General features: G+C 44.7%; 1 protein-coding gene across 1 annotated transcript in view; it reads left to right on the forward strand.

The window, feature by feature from the left end:
• Positions 1 to 24: 24 nt before the first annotated feature.
• The window catches only part of apoba (apolipoprotein Ba), a 35,745-nt gene continuing 18,056 nt past the window's right edge, over positions 25 to 17,713 (forward strand). The window contains exons 1-3 of the mRNA XM_048975228.1: positions 25 to 53; positions 16,550 to 16,761; positions 17,450 to 17,488. Of these exons, the coding sequence (XP_048831185.1) occupies positions 40 to 53; positions 16,550 to 16,761; positions 17,450 to 17,488 (265 nt within the window). The 5' untranslated portion in view covers positions 25 to 39. The remainder of the gene's footprint in view (positions 54 to 16,549; positions 16,762 to 17,449; positions 17,489 to 17,713) is intronic.

Below are 17,713 nucleotides of genomic sequence, written 5' to 3' on the forward strand. Positions count from 1 at the left end.
TTGGGCGCCCATGACCTCTGCTTCACCGGTTGACCTTCCATGGACCACATTTGGTAGGTACACCCCAGGAACACCAAGACCTGCCATTTTGTAGATGCTCTGACCCAGTCGTCTAGCCATCACAATTTGGCCCTTGTCAGAGTCACTCAGATCCTCACACTTGGACATTTTCCTGCTTCCAGCACATCAACTCCAAGAACTGACTGTTCACTTGTCTAATATATAATGGTACCTTTGGCAGGTGCCATTGTAATAAGATAATTAACATTATTATGGTGTTAATGTTATGGCTGATTGGTGTATAGCTAACATATACAATTTGAATGAGAAGCACACACTATATTAGAATCAAAGGTCATTTTTTCTGCTAATTCTGTTATAGGAAATCGAAAAGCATTCGAAATGTGTTTTAACTTTCTTGGGGGGGGGGGGGGGGGGGGCGTTTAAATCATGCCAAAAAAGGAAAACATGCAGGAAACATCTTCCCAGCTTGACCTGTCCGTGCGGTCTCCTAGCAACCCCCAGAACAAATCCCTTCGTTGATCGCCCTCTTTGGGTAAAACTTAAAAAAAAAAACAGATCCATCTTAGATTTTAGTGTTGACAGGTAAAGTATGAAGCAGAAACTTGGAGGTATGTGGACAAACTGTGGACATCTTAGGGATGCTCTTAGTCACAGTTTGTCCAGCTTTAACAGGAGATTGTTTTTTTCACAAATCTTTCATTCTTAATAGGAGTCTAATCCTGCCTTCATATTTCTATACTTTTATTGGTTGTTTTCATATTTAGCCTGTAGTCTCTGAAAATAACGCGAGTTAAAGGCTGGACGCACAGGACATGACACCATTCATATTAAACTTCTTTTTTTTAATTATTATTTTTTGAACCTGATATAGATTTCATTTACGCAGTTTATGAAGAAATCATAAAAACAACGAGAAAAAATGGGCGCGGTCACATTCAGCCCCTTCCTCTCTGATTTCGGCTCGCGGTGTCTGCAGAATGAAAACCAGAAACGTGCATTTGGGGGCGCGTGCATTTTCCATGTAGCTGGCTATTTGCCGTGAGGCGTGAATTTTTGTATTAAAGAGAAAACAACGTCATGCATTTTGAAATAAAAATTGTATATTTAGACACTTTAAAGCAGAATTACTTTAGTTTTAATTCCTCGATTATGAAGCTTATTAATTTAATTAGCATTTTGCACACATTTTATTATGAAAATACATTACATAGCACGGGCAAGCATAAAGATTATCTCGGATATTTTTATTGGAACTGTAGCCATATTGTATTAATTCTTACCTTCAATGACTAAGGGCCAATTTATGTGGGAACTATAAATATCGATTTGGACCGCGGTCCTGTGCCCTTTGCACTTAGGAGGCGGCAGGGTCCATTTTCAGCAGTTGAATGCCGAACAGAATTAAGCACCAATATAAAATACCAGTAACATTTTTTAAGAATCTTTTTGGTTGTGCCTTACTGCCTGTAGCATTCCAGCGTTAAAGTTTCGCGAAGTGCCTCCGAGTAACGACTTGACCAGGAGAGGAATCTAAATTGCAGCAAAAATTATACTGGGCAGGAAAGTCTGACAGGGTGCTCGCTAACGACAGTGTTTGCCCCGGCAGTTTTCATACAAACACTAGTATCTCCTACAGTAGCCTTTAATGAGGGTGCTCTTCACTGTAAACTGGCCAAAATCTAACTGGGAGATGTAAACACAGTTCTCTCTGATTGAATTCGGTTGTGGTCAAAACAAAGGAGTTCAATTTAGCGCCAGAAGACTAATTTCATTCTGAAAGCAACTTCCATTATTGTGCATTTAGCTGTCAAAATTTCACCGATTCATTTTGAAACACGAGCGATATATTTTTTTCTTTTTAAACTAATTTGCGGGTTTGTTAATAGCAGCTGTCAGGCTGAAATGTTTCCAGGTGAAACAGTTTAACGCCGCCACGAGCCCAGTGGATCCTGAACCCCTATGAAAAAGACAGCATGGTTCTTAACAGGATACCAAGCATTTTTCTCATTTCAGTTATATATCACAGTGCATTACGTTTTAATAGGCCTGTGTTCACTACAAGTCAGTATTTTTTTCTTGTGTGATTATGGCTATCATACTAAAAGAACACACAATTGACATGTAAGTCAGGTCAGGTTGGGGAGCATGCGTTCATATCACACAGTGAAACTCCTTGGGATCCCGGCCGGCGATCCCCCAGGCAGATACATGGTCCAGTCCCACCCTCTGGAAATGGCCGTCCATCTGCCGCAGCTTGGTGTTACGTGGGTGTCCCCTTGGCCTGGTCCAGCCACATGTGTCTTCAGCAATGAGGATCCAGCGAGCCAAATCCCCCTCAGGGAAACAGCGCCACATGACTGTAGTGCCATACCTGACACTCCCTCACAATGCAGGTACTGTGCCTCATTCGGGACTCCTATAGTAAGCGCTCATTCAACACAAAGTCAAACCAGCGATACCCAAAGATTCTCAGTAGAGACACAGTACTGAAGGAGTCCAGTCTTCGTCCAGTCACATAAAAATATACAACGTTTACGTGAACTTCACCATACATGATAACACGTGGTTTTAGTAGGAAATGCATGTTGATTGCTCATTGTTTCATAGTTACATTTTATATTGCTTTTATATTACTCTAATGTAAGATGGGTATGATCTCTCCACATTCAGCTGGTTTAGTTTGACAAGAGAAAATTCAGTGAGATTAACTCAACCGTGTCATATTCTCAGAAGAACAAGTGAACTCACCAGTGAAAAGGCATCCTTTGTAAAGCACTCATTCTAGGTATGTGGAACCACTGTTACTGTTACACTGTGAGGTTTTTCAATGAATTATGCGTAAAAACTAATACTGACACAACATTAATTTAATATGCATTGTACATCTATCGGGGTGGCATGGTGGTGCAGTGGTTAACACTGTTACCTCACACCTCTGGGACCTGGATTCAAGTCTCCGCCTGGGTAACACGTGTGTGGAGTTTGCATGTTCTCCCCATGTCGTCGTGGGGTTTCCTCCGGTTTCCCCCCACAGTCCAAAAACATGCTGAGGCTAATTCGAGTTGTTAAATTGCCCGTAGGTGTGCACGTGTGAGTGAATGGTGTGTGATTGTGCCCTGTGATGGGCTGGCCCCCCATCCTGGGTTGTTCCCTGCCTCGTGATTATTACTTCCGGGATGGGCAACGGACCCCCCGCGACCGAGTAGGGTAAGCGTTTTGGAAAATGGATGGATGGATGGATGTACATCTATCTATCTATCTGTCACTCATCTTTGGTTTTTTGAAGGGAAACTGTTGTGCTGGAAGTTATTGTCTGTAATGATGCTGGACAACAAATGTTTACCCCTGAGGTTCAATCAATCTGACCCCATCTCGTCATCTTGTTCGAGGCCTCAGTCAGTTCTGTCCTGTCTCACTATCGCCATGTTTGTCCCAGGCACTGTGAGGCACAGCATTTGGCTGCTGCCCTCCTGCCTGATCAGTCAGTCCAAAGGAGCTTCCTCTCGAGGTATCTGGCCACCATGCACCTTGCCGCCTGGAGATTGGCCAGTTTCTGTCTCGGATGCTTCTAGGTCTGGGGGGTCAGATATGGGGAGGCCTTTGCTTCCCAAGCTAATCGGCTGGGTGTTTGAGTATTCTGGGGTTTGTTGTTGGGGGGATTTGGTGTTGGGGAGATGATGCAATGCGCTGCAGAGGAGACTCACAGACTTGCTGTGTACAAAGAGAGACATTTTTCAGCAGCATCCTTTTAATCATCACCCCCTAAGACTGACCATGTGCTTCTGAGAGTGTCCCCCATTTCCCCAGAATCACACCCAGGCCTCCCTGTGGGATGCCCCCCCCCCATTCCCCGTCTGGCACTCTGTCCTCTTGTGTTGTCTTCTTTTTGAATTCCATTTATATCCTCACAACTTTTTGCTTCACTGGAATCCTAATTCAGAGGGACTTCAAGCACTTAAATATCTGCAGCATACATTCCGCGAGGCAAAACACCACAAAGTACTTAAACAGGAGACGTAGAAGCAGTCATTTAAGCTGCCTCTGAAAGCAGGTGCTGTTGCCTGGCAACGAAGTACCACTCTCTTCAGTAATATATTTTATTTAGGCAATAAACTTGCTGCAATGTTTCATTCCTGAAACTGATTTAAAATGTTACATTCGAGCAAGGCGCCAAGGTGCTTTATGACTTTATGTGAGAGTAATGATTTTGATACTTATAACTTAATATTAATACAACATATTCTAAATGCATTATACTTATACGTGATACTGTATGTAATGTTGAATTTAAATTTAAATGCAGGTTAAAATTGGTTGCATTATTTGTATTACAGCTGTTCATATATTATTACACATTACTGTATTTGTGTATTTGTTTAACACTCTGGCTGTTTCGGGGCATTTGATACATTTACAGAGCTGTTCACTACACTGTATCCATACTGACTCCTGGACTTGAACTGTCATCGAATTTTTATACACTTTTCAACCACATATACATGTTGTTTATATCAACCGGACTTTATATGACCTTTGTCTTCTGTGGACTACTATATGTATGTATGGGATGTATTTAATGTAAAATACAAACCTGTCTATGAGAGCCGTTGACAACCAGAGAAATTCTTCCCGCGTCAATGAACATACTTGGCCAACAGCCTAATTCTGGTACTGGTTCTGAATCCCGCACTATTGTGTGTGAACCTGGTATCCAGATAGCGGAATGTTTACATACAGGAGAACCAATCAGTGTGCCCCAGGTGAACACAAACGCCTAGACGCTGCCCGAGACGGCCAATGACACGCAGCATCCCACCTCTTTATTATGATTTTCAGTTTTATTTTGAATGTGTATTGCTCTGTGATGGCGGGGGCCACCAGCGGACTTGCCAGAGACCCCCCATGGTTCCTAGGGTCGCCTCTTGTTTTCTGCCTCCGCAGGTGATGATTCTGAGCTCTTCCCATAAGGCAACCGGGGGGGGGGGACATCTTTGAGAGATATGGTAGCCATCTCCATCTGATGTGAGCAGAACCGGGCCGCCCCAAGACCGTATCTTGCCTAAATGGGAGGGGTCCAGGCAGGCGCCTCCACTGCTGATAGGAAGAGGTGCTCCTTCCATCCGTCATGTTTAAAGGAGATGGAGCCGTTTAAGGGTGACCACGCGCTGACACACATGCAGCCATCTCTGTAACAGAGAGTGAGGCCACTTGACGAGCCCCCGGGGTGTGGGGATCCCCTCCCATTTTACTGCATGCCTCTGATACAGGACCGGTCTGATGGACGATACAGGAGATGGGCGTCACGGCCTTCAGCGAGGGGATGCGGGGGATCCCGGTCAGCCGACCGGTCTGATGGGGTGTGGAGTGGGACAGAAGGTGGGACAGAAGGTGGGACAGGATGTTTCCCCTGGTAAGGTACCACCACAGCAAGCTGCACATGGTCACCAGATAATACAATTAGCCTAATTAATGCTTCAATTATGTTGTACATCATGATCATTTATTTTCGCTGTTCTGTTGATGAATGGCTTTGCTTTTAATGAGTTAATGGCCGCTGGTGATTAACATTTATTACTTGAACCTTTTCTGTACTTGGGCTTTTCAGCACTAAATTACTCCCTGAGTGTAGAAAGGCTATTCTCTAAGTGAGAGTGCGTTTCTCTGCATGCAGTTTGTGTGTATGTGTGTGTGTCTCTGTGTGTGTGTCTGCCTGTTTGTGTGTACTTGTTTGTCCGTCTGCACTTGCCAGCATTTGGAATGAATGAATATATTCAAATGTACATGATTTTGATTAAACATTTAATGTACAGCAACTCAGTTCGCATGAAAAGGGGAATTGCAGTGCTGGTACAAAGTGCACGACAGCCACTCTGAGCCTCTCTGTGTCTCGACACTGAGCTAAAAATTAAAAAAATCAGTGTATCGTTCTGTGAGAAGCATTCAGTTATATCACTGAATGTGTTGTTTAAACAGGACCAGCTAATCCTTTAGGAAATGTAGGTGGCTGCCTTGTGCATGAGCTTCTGAGGAAGGCGCCAAGCTGCCGGCCTGTTTCACTTTGCCTCAGACAGGGGGTGCCGGCGGTGATACTTGCCTAGGGTGCTGCATTGGCTAGGACCGGTATGGCGTATAAATGTTCAAATTATTCTAAAATAGACCACAGGAGATATTAAGGACTAATTACGCACAAAGCCATTCCATTTCCCTCGATTTCAGAATAGGTTCTCCATCCTTTGACCAGCTGCCTTTGCATTAGCAGTCATCGTGACTGCATGGAAGAATAGGGCATCTTTTCAAACCCTGTAGCAGGAACTGGACTTGGTGACCACAGGGTTCCGGGATCAAGTCCTGACTTTAGGATGCAGCGGCATTAGTTACCAGCACTCGCACCCTGCATTTGTGTTGCGGGGGGGGGTCTTTCTGAGTGGGGTACAAACAGCAAATCTGGTCATGTGTAAATTATTAAGTGTAAAACAATGAAACACCAAAGTTACTACTTGAAATGACACTTTTACTGACAGGCCAAACACAAGTTTCTGAGCTGGTGGACAGCAATATAATGTGGATTAAGGGTGATCGATCATCAAATGCCTTATTGGATGATGACAGTCAGCTGACCCTGATTAGGTCTGGGGCCTTTAGGGTTTAAATAGGGTCAGCTGGGAAGCTGCTTGTGCTTTTAGTGAGTGTTTGATGTGGAGGGAGGTTCAGAGAACTGGGTGTTTTGCTGGTGTGGTTTTTTGATTGTGTGTTGCTCATCAATTGGGGCCTGTTTTGTATGTTTTTCCCCCCCCTGTCGTGACCCTTTGTTTAATTAACCCTGCTGTCTGATGCGTGTCCTGCACGCTGACACACATCCTGCAGATCATGCTTTAATGTCTTGCTCATACTCGGCCCTACAACTGGCTCCCCATGGTGCTTCTTCCAGGAATGATTTGTGTGAATCCTTTCCATGCTGCTTCTCGGTCTATGTTGTGTGTCTGAGACGTTTGGTTTAACAAAAAACTTTGCTGCAATAGGTTTATCCAAATAATGGGCACAGAAGCTGATGTCTGTGTTGCTAGGAAACAAGATGGGCTGGTCAGAAGGAGGCTTTCCCTCGGGCTGTGGGAACTCCATCCTGTTCTGACTGGTGATGTGCCTTCTGGATGATGATGTGTGGGGATTTTTAAGGTCTTCAGTAGCTGCTTTTCATGTCTCTTTCTGCAGTGGATGGTCACATGACTTCTCATTGTGGTCTTGAAGTCAGGTTTCCTTTGTAGTTTTGTCTGATTCCTCATAAGTACCTGTTTTGTCATGTGTGTTGGCATATCCAGCCAGGCTGCATTTGAGTTCCTCCCGCTGGAATGTTGAAACTGAAGCACATGAATGCCACCCACAGTTTAAAATGTGTATACTAATGTATTGGATGCATCTGTTAGAATTTGAGGAACATGCTGTTTTGGGTTGTGTGCTTTCTGCTTGGTTAACATGCTGATTTCTGATTTGCTCATTGGCTTGCTATCATGTGCATTCTGTTGCTATATTGCTTTAGTGAAGGTGTTTTGGAAGGACCATCTGTGTTCTGGCTCCTTTTTGAAGAGTTGTGGGTGGCATCTGGTAAAGGCATAGCCTGTAGTGAGACCCGGGAGGGTGTCTCCCGTGAAGCAGGACGTCTCACTTTGCTGGGTTAGCTTGTGCTAGAAGTCGGCACTGTCCAATAGGAATGCTCATTACCTACAATCTAACTGGATAAGCAAGATTTCTAACTTTTCTCCACTGACTGAGAATTCCTGGTGACCCCTGGCTTGTGGGCGTACATCAGGATGAAACTGCGGAGGCTGCCGGCAATGCGGAATGGAAGCAGGTGGCTGGGCAGAGGAGCAGCAGCGCCCCCTTGTGGAGAACGCCCAGGCAGCCTCCAGCAGTGGCAGGATGACGAGCAGGGCACCAACATGGCCAGATCCCGTGTGGCTCTTCGGCAGGTATTCGCTGCTTGAAATGGATCCTGTCTGCATCTGCTGTGGGTATGGGAGCATTGTTTGCACTGTCTGGGGTCTATTTTGTTACAAACTTTGTGCACGTAATCATACACCTGAACCGCTGACAGTTATCTTGTTTTTTTATTTTTATGCTTGGCTCATGCAAGCATCTCGCCTCCTTGTCCCACTGACTGGCTGTAATGCTCTGTGCCGCTGAGCTGCCTTCAAATGATCCCTTATCAGTTGTACTTTCTGTCTGGTCTTTAAGCCGAGCCTCTCCTTGATGCACTTGGAAACGTCATCGTCTTGCTTGGGTCTCTGCTCTCATTCTGTGTCCTGTAGATGTTTTTGCTCCCGAAACAGGCTGTCGAGTCGGAACAGTTAACAGATTAAATCTTGGCATTCTTTATAGATTTTTTTTTCTGGCATTGTCTTTAAATTTCTATCTTTGCGTACGCTTTCTCTGGTTGTAGGTCACTTAAACACAAATTTTGCTGCTTTTAATTGTATTTGATTGCTGCCCTGTCACAACCTTCTATGGACCTGACTGCCATATCATTGGAGACTCTGTTTCACATCATCTCCTGCTCGGAGCATGTGAGGAACATTTCTCAATCCAAAATCCCTGTTTCGGTTCCTCCTGTCAGGGACACAGTAGCTACTGCTAATCCCAGTAAGCACCGGGCCCAGATGATTCTGCTGAACATTATATGCACCAGGGGTCTGTGCATCTCAGGGGTCTCCAACTCTGATCCTGGAGAGCTATTATCCAGTAGGTTTTTTTTAATCCTACCTGGCTTCTGATGATCCACATCTGTTCCTGATATTTACCCGAGAACAGGTGTGGCTCATCAGGAACCAGGTAGAATATAAAACCTACTGGACGGTAGCCCTCCAGGAGCAGAGTTGGAGACCCCTGAGATGCATTCTCACTGTGGCCAAATTGAAATAAACTGCATGATTGACGATCCACTCCCCCTTTCTGCAGTGTCTCAGGCCTGCAGTCATTCTGTGCACACATACTATGTGGTCAGTGCAGTGCTTGACAGTGCCTGTATTAATGGTGTGCTGTATGAGTAATTAATTTGCTTATCCTGCACTGTCATGCAAAAAAAATGGTTACCCAAAAATGCCTGCCTGCCCAAAATCTTACTACCACGTGGAGTCAGCTCAGCTTAAACTAGATATTTTCGCAAAGAAAAACGTAACTTGCTGCATAGGTGCAACAGGCAGTTACAACGCCGTTTCGTTTTGTACAAGTAAATGTGTTGAGGTTTCATTAATGAACCACTAGAGGGCCCCCCAATGCAAAAAGTCTTCTCTGGAAGTAATAGGCACGAGGCAGGGAACAACCCAGGATGGGGGGCCAGCCCATCACAGGGCACACTCACACACCATTCACTCAGACATGCACACCTACAGGCAATTTAGCAACTCCAATTAGGCTCAGCATGTTTTTGTACTGTGGGGGGAAACCGGAGGAAACCCCACGACGACATGGGAGAACATTTTTATATATATATATATATGTGTGTGTGTGTGTGTGTGTATATGTATATTGTTTTTTTTTTTCTTCTCAACTGTGATGACATGAATACAAAACACCCAGATGCAGTTGTGGAATGTCTTTTTACATTAGATTCTAACAATGGGTATTTGTGACAGCAGTTCATGTGTGGGAGGTTCTCGCTCCCTCCCCTAACATGTGTGTTATGATCTATACAATATAGTCTGCAACTGGACGAAAGACCCTCCACCACAAACGTGACTAGTATAAAAAGTACTAACTCGTTATTAGTTATGAGTCTCATCCCGTTTACTTTCTGGCTTTTTCGCTATTTTTCATGGACAGCCGTAACACTAGTACCAGGCATCTACACAAGTCTTAATCTTGCAAATAAACATTCAGTGCAGTTAAACTTATTTTGGGAAGGAAAGTGAATGATCAAAGTACATTTTAAAGAGCAAACACTGAGTGTAGATAGAATCTGACACATCGAAATCGACTTTGAACTGTCTCCGTCCTAGACTGTGAGCTATAGCGCTGGAAGATCACTAGGGTAATATTTCTTTAACAGAATACAAACTGGGCTTCATGTCTGCCTCAATCTCAATGGTTTGAGGCCATGAAAAAAAACAAAGCAAAGTTTCCTTACCTGACAATTCTGAACTTGTGCTGGTTTTCAGTCTGTAACACTCTCATTTCCTGGCCCTTATTGATAATAGTAATTCGATGTTTCCTGGAGCTGTCATGCTAAGGGCTATAAATGCTAAGTCACACTATACAACAGGGGTGGTAATACCTATATGTATGCATCCATCCAGCTATCTGTTTATTCAGGGTGGGGTCACGGGGGCAGCAGTCTAAGCAGGGATGCCCAGACCTCCCTCTCACCAGCCACCTCTTCCAGCTCCTCCAGGGGAATACCAAGGCATTCCTAGGCCAACCAGGAAATCTCTCCAGGATGTCCTGGGTCTGCACCTGAGTCTTTTCCCACCTGGACATGCCCAAAACACCTCCCTAAGGAGATGAGTACCTGGTGGCCGCTCACTAGCGCCACCTGCAGGGGGAGCCATGGGGTTAGGTACATTGCAGATTAGACACATGGTGTAATCCATCCGCATTTAGTGTTGGAGGTCTGAATGTCATGGTAAAATAATGTTGCTGCTGTGTTATTAATAGCTAAGTTCTATCCATGACGTGAGTTGGATACATGCTAGTCCCAATAATAGCAGATGAATAAGTTTTGACTAACATGTACAGTAAAATTCTAAATACTGCTTAGATTGTGGTAATATTAGCTTGTGGTCTTACACACGATCACAAACATCTGTGCAAACCGATCATGTGAGCCTGGGCTTTGGGACTTTTGTGTTGTGGCCGGATTATGATGGGGCTGCCTAAGGAGATAATGCTGTTGTGTACGGGCCTCGTGGCGGCGGCGGTGAGGCCGGTGAGGTAGGGGCCTTGTAGGGGCGGTACAGTACGGGCCTCGTGGCGGCGGCGGTGAGGCCGGTGAGGTAGGGGCCTTGTAGGGGCGGTACAGTACGGGCCTCGTGGCGGCGGCGGTGAGGCCGGTGAGGTAGGGGCCTTGTAGGGGCGGTACAGTACGGGCCTCGTGGCGGCGGCGGTGAGGCCGGTGAGGTAGGGGCCTTGTAGGGGCGGTACAGTACGGGCCTCGTGGCGGCGGCGGTGAGGCCGGTGAGGTAGGGGCCTTGTAGGGGCGGTACAGTACGGGCCTCGTGGCGGCGGCGGTGAGGCCGGTGAGGTAGGGGCCTTGTGGAGGTGCCAGTGAGGCAGGGCCGATATGGGCCTCATGGCGATGGTATCAGCTTCATGCAAGCTGCCATTGCCCTTCGCTAAGGTAAGAACACTGATCAGTGCCTGCATCAGCAGCCATTCATGGTTTGCGAAATGCTGTGTGTTACTGGTCCATTTGTGTTCTGAGGTAGATGTAAGACTATCTGAGGTAGACATTCTTTATAGTTGGGTCACCTGGAGATACTGTAGATGTTCTTTATGGCAGGACAAAGGTAGGATCCAACGCAGACATACAGCATGCAAAGTCCAGACAGAAGGTGTGTGTGTGTGTGTGTGTGCGCGTGAGTGTCTTTCTGTCTGGCTCTGTGTCTTTGGTTGTAATCGGACTGGGAGTGTGTGTTCTATGTGACAGCTGTCATTAAGAGTTTAAGAGTACCCCATCAGAGAAGTGTCTCTGAGCCCCCCCCCGCCCCAAGGCTATAATGTAGAGTCACCCCTGAGTGTCTCTGAGATCCCCTGGCTATAATGTAGAGCCCTCTGGCTATAACAAAGCAGGAGTGGCCAATCTTACCCGCAAAGGGCCGGTGTGTGTGCAGGTTTTTGGGGTAACCTTTAGGTCAGCTGTTCAAACCCTGGTGTGAGGACTCTTCAGCCAATCAGTCCTCTAATTAGTAATCTAATAGGGAGCTGCAACGCAAACCCGTGGCCCATTCTGGATAAGACTGGCCGTCACTGATGAGTCACCTCAGAGTCTTTACCTGTATAAAAATAGAATTGTGCTAGGAGTAAGATGTATAAACAGCATTTTTAACAATACTTCTCTTACTGCCATACGTCAATATGTCGTTTGTCTTATTTATATGTTATTGCGGTTTCATTGCGCTATGACCAAAGTGAATGACATTTGCTTCTTAGTGTGTGACCCTTCCATCATATAGTTGAAGATGCCAGTAAAGATACCTTGACTTTGACTTGTGTCATGGCCTTGGGAATCTCAGCCCTTAAGATGGGGCTACTGTCCCTCCGCCAGTCTGTCCAGACCTCAGACTAGGACCCTGCATCCATAATACGGATGACTGGTAAGAGAACTGGGCCCCCTGTACACATTAAGGCATCAGTGGAAACTTGTTTCCAAAACTTCTTTTGTATATATTTTTTTTATCCAACAGGTTTCAAGCCTCATTAGTGTTACAAGCCTTTCGCACCTGAAACTGTATAGATCAGTTATGTTGACAAACAAAAATCTTTGTTCCTATCTGAGCACGGCTGATGCTGAACTCACGCAATCCTCTTTCTGATAAACACGGGGAGTCGCCTGTCCCCTTTGCCCCAGTTTCCCATCCTTTCCAAACCAAACGGGCCCTCAGGTCCTGGCCTTCCTGTCCTCCACTGTATGATGCTGTGTCTCTGCCCTCCTGTTAGACTCCCCCTGTTTTGGCGGGAGTGTCCGTGTTCATGCCAGGTGGCGTGCATGTGAGGGGAAATAAAATTGAATATCTGGCATTAATACAGAAGCGAAACTAGATGCCAAACGCTGCCTTTAGAACAGACATGGCACTGTGTAAAATACTTAGATGGGCAAAGGAAATAAAGGGCATTTATCTGGGTAGGGATGTTTGCTCATCAAAAACACAATTTAACATTAGAATATATGACAATTGGCAGTAACACAAAAATAAACAGGAATGTCTTCTTCAGTTATTGGTATTTTGTTGGATGTCTAGATGAACACCGCTTTGGTTCCCAAACCTCTCCTCAGGGGCACCTCAGCTATTCCATGTGTTTAATTGAGCTGGGGCTGAAATTTTATTTACATTTAAATATCCCGATAAGGTATCAATTAGCCAAACAAGGTGTTAGTTAAATAATTCATGGGTGTATGGGATGGTAAACATAAGTAGTGGCTTTAGGAGAGGATTTGAAACGGCTAATCTCATGCACTATGACAAACATACCATAGTTTTACACCAACATGAAGATCATTTAAAGGTGATTTTCTTTGACTCTTCCACAGTAGTTTATTTACATAATGTGTGTAACTCTGTGAAAATGGTACCAACTAGCAGGCATCTTTCCTGTACTCAGTGCTGGCCTCTACTCACTTCCACACAGTGAATGAAAACTGAAATGAGATTCTTGTTTATTGATTTGTCTTGGAATCGCGTGTATTTTCGATAGGTGTCATAGTGTTGTGTGTGTCATAGTTCAGCTCTCGCCATAAAATCCATGAAAGTTTGTAACAGTACGGATGTCAAATCAGGCAGCACTTCACCCTGATACAGCTGTTATCACTTTATAACAGGTATGTACTGGATTGTTTTTTCTTTTATTAGGCTGAGTAATACCTGAGAACAACAGCAAAGAAAATAAATCTAAATCAACCAAACTTTTTTTAGAACTAGCATCTCCAAGGAAGGCTATTTAAGGGGGGTGTTTTTGCCTTGTGCTGCATAAGTGAATGTGGAAGTTGGCTGGACTTCTGAGGTGGTCTGTGGTCCAATGAAACGGTTGAAGATCCCCTGATCATCCTCTGCTGAAGTCATTATTAAGCCATTTAGGGTTTATTGTGGCAGGACCCTTGGTGCTTAGTCAAATGCAGACTTGCTTTATTGCTCTGAGAGTCCAGGCTCACAATCAACAGGTCGATAAATGCAGAGGTGATAACGTGACAAACTCCCCCATCTCAAGCGATGGCTTTGAGGTTCTCAGCTCCTCACAATCCGTTCATGCCTCAATCACAGTCGCTCTGTATGTCTGACCTTTGGCCCGAGCCTCTCTTATGGTGAAAGCCTGGTCAGTCCTGAAATGTAACGGCTTCAGTGACTCTAACGGGTCAAATGCAAGGCTGTATAGCCTCAGTGATGTCTGCTCATCCTGAGCCTTGGAGCTCCCTTAGTTCTCTTAGGATCGATGTTGCCTAGAGGCCATCCTTGAAAATATGGGGCATATGCCAAAGAGAAGGAATTCCAGTGTATTTCAGGCATATACACACACATTCACACAAGGTGGCTTTGAAACCATCAGCTGACAAAATTTATATCGCACTATCAATTGCAGCTTGGTTCAATCCAAAGGAAACAGTAAGAGTGAAGCAAATTACAAATGTACGTGCAGCCAGGCCGAGCTGCCAGTGAATGCCCAGACTCAAGTGTAAGCATCATCAGAGCAGGAGCTACACAACGTCTTCCAAACAAAGCAAGAACCTAATTAAATAGCTCTTTTGTCAGCTGACAGTGCAACATTAAGATTATTGCATTAGTAGAGACCCACCTACCAAAACAGCACCTCCAAGCTGGCTGTACCATATGATGGAGGCAGATTGTCTCGCATGTACAGAAAAAGGGCAGATTTCAGAATTATGTAATGAGGACATGGCTGTAAAACAGCAAGGTGGACCGGTTCAGCCTGAATACCCGCCTTGTCGCCTTATCATGGCCGGGATAATGGGCCGGACTTTTGCCTGACAAGAAGAGCTGGGAATCAGGGACCTATCTCAGAAGAGACAGATTAGGACTGACTGACTGAATGAATTTCCTTATGGACCTGGGGCCTGTATCAGCGATGACAGGGGTTCATGTGAAGTAGCATGGGAGCAGGGTTCAAATAATGGACCCCAGACTGCTGCGTCAGAATCCTGCTGTTACAGCTGATCCGTGCATTTCAGGAGAACGTGCCAAGTGGCATCATGTGCTCACGGTAACATGGTCTCCAGGACACGCCCAAAACCCTGTAGTGTCAGCATCATGGTTCAGACGACTTTTTGCGAGAAGCAGGATAACAGCGGATGGCAGAATTGAGATTGTATTTGCTTCAGTAGATGAACCTGGGGGTCATTTGTGATTCTCAGAATGCGGCGCTTCACTGTCAGGAAGCGCTGCTTCACTGTCAGAATGCGGCACTTCACTGTGCTCTCTGTATGTGGGAGCTAAACTGGGCCCAGCACCAGCACGCCAAGTTTTTCTGTTTCGCTCGTCATTCTGATTTGTACAGTGTAAGATGAAATTGAGGAAACTGACTTCGGACCCCGATTCACCATAAAAATGCCCAACAAAACTAAAGTATCAGGTCCCAAAACATAAAGAGGGTCACAGTCTTGGCGCTGGCTAATGCTCAATAGTATGTAGATGCATATATACACATATAGGAAAGACGTGTATAAATATTTTTGGCAGGATATAGTGGAAATGAAGAAATTGTCATGCCTAGAGAGGACAACTATAACGCATGAAAACAGCTGTCTTTTAATATGGATTTTGATACATGTGTGTTATGGTTAACTGACAGGAAACAGCAAGTAGTTATTAGAGGCACAATGTCACAGTGGGCCTGTGTTCATAGTGGGGGTGGGGTACCACAGGGTTAAATTTTAGGACTACTATTGTTCCTAATTTGCATTAATGATATTGACACCAATACATGCAGTAAACGGGTTAAATTTGCAGTCGACACCAAGGGGGGTAGTGTAGCAGATACTGATCTAGCAGCTCAGAGGCTACAGCAGGATCTGGATTTAATTAGCGACTGGGTTGATACCTGGCACATGAAATTTAACGTGGATAAATGTAAGGTAATTCATGAAGGAAGCAGAAATATAAAGTGCAGAGAATTTATGGGTTCCACTGAAATAAAGGTAGCTGATTATGAGAAAGATCTCGGTGTGTATGTTGTGCTTCCATGTCCCACTCTCACCAGTGTGGGGAAGCAATAAAAAAGACCAATAGAATGTTGGGTTACATCTCTGTGTGTGGATTTTAAGTCAAGGGAGATGATGCTATGATTGAATATTGTGCGCAGGTTTGGTCACCATACCTTAAGAAGGACATTACTGCCTTGGAAAGGGTTCAGCTTAGAGCTACGGGAATGATTCCTGGTCTTAGAGGAATGTCCTATGAGGAGAGGTTAGCTGAGCTGAATCTGTTCAGCCTCAAGCAAAGGAGACTAGGGGGGACATGATCCAGGTATATAAGATTCTAACAGGTCTGGATGCTGTTCAGCCAAATGGCTATTTCAATATTAGCTTAAATATTAGAACTCGTGGCCATAAGTGAAAATTAGCGGGAGGACATTTTAAAATGAATCTGAGGAAGCACTTCTTTACACAGCGTGTAGATGGAGTGTGGAATAGTCTTTCTGCTAGTGTAGCGCAAGATAAAACCCTGGGTTCCTTTAAATCAGATATAGATAAGATTTTAAAAGCTATTAGTTAAGTTCTCCACAAACAAGCTTGATGGGCCAAATGGCCTCCTCTCGTTTGTAAACTCACCTCTGAGTCCCGTTTATGAAGCTTGCCGCCCTTGTCCAGTCAGCCACCAGCAGGGAACTTTGGACTCGTTCCTGAGAGGCCTCTGGGCCGGGCCGACCTGGGGAGGTATAAAAGAGCGGTACCTGCATGGGGAGCCAGTCTCGGTCAGAAAACAAGGCTCATCAGACCTGAGGGACAGAGCGTCACCGTGCCCACTATGGGGGACTTCTGGCTCTGCCTCCTGCTGCTGCTGAGCACCCAGGCCTTGGCCCGTGAGTACCCCCTGCCCAGGCCCCCATCCGCCTCTCCGGCACTGCCATTTGGGGCACGAGCCAGTGGCACAGATGTGGGGTACCGCCCGAGATAGCAGGGTTGGTGTTCGGGGATATTGCGAGGAGCTGCTTCTGTAAAATCGTATAGCAAAAGGGGTGGTGATATTTTCTTAGTGTTTTTAGGGCTTTGCAGTTTTCTGGTACGGAAATTAGATTCACTTGTCGGAGCTGCTGATATGGAAGCAACTGCTACTTATATTTGTACAAAATAAAATGAGCAGTTTTTACTTAATTATGTACAGAAAGAAACGTCAGATAATATGCTCTGCCAACTCCGAAAATGAAATTATTACTCTATTACATATTTATTACATATTCATTTATTACATATTATAATTGTACTTTTATTATTCATTGTATTGAGTTTTGTGTTTCTTTTTTGAATTGTATAACAGACTGATATGTTTAGTGTTTATGTTTAAATTAAAAGTAATGAAAGATTATTTTATTGAATCTTAAGAGCTATGAAGAGCTTCATATTAATTTGACAGTTTTGTCATGTAAATTTCCAGTGTAATGTGTACAGAGATTTTCCAGAGACTTGAATTTGTTGTACTTGCTGTTGATTTTTTTTGCACGTTATAATGGATCTGATTATTGCTGAACTCAGTTTTTATTTTCTCTGTAGAACAAGGCAGTGATCAAGATGAAAGCCCAACATGTCTGTGTAAGTCTGCCCTCAATAACTAAACTGTATTTGAAGCGATAAAAAAAACAACACAATAATCACAGAAACTGAGGTAATTGTGTCGCAACTTGGCTAATCTTGGTTAGATAAAGCATCCGAGATAGCTGCTGTGGACCCTGGAACTGACCTGTTTACTACCTGGTGAAGAGATAGTGTTGAGAACTTCCAGTTCATAATCAAGGGTCTAAAGGTCTGGAATGATTT

The sequence above is a fragment of the Brienomyrus brachyistius genome, chromosome 14, assembly GCF_023856365.1.
Source record: "Brienomyrus brachyistius isolate T26 chromosome 14, BBRACH_0.4, whole genome shotgun sequence".
Classification (NCBI taxonomy): domain Eukaryota; kingdom Metazoa; phylum Chordata; class Actinopteri; order Osteoglossiformes; family Mormyridae; genus Brienomyrus; species Brienomyrus brachyistius.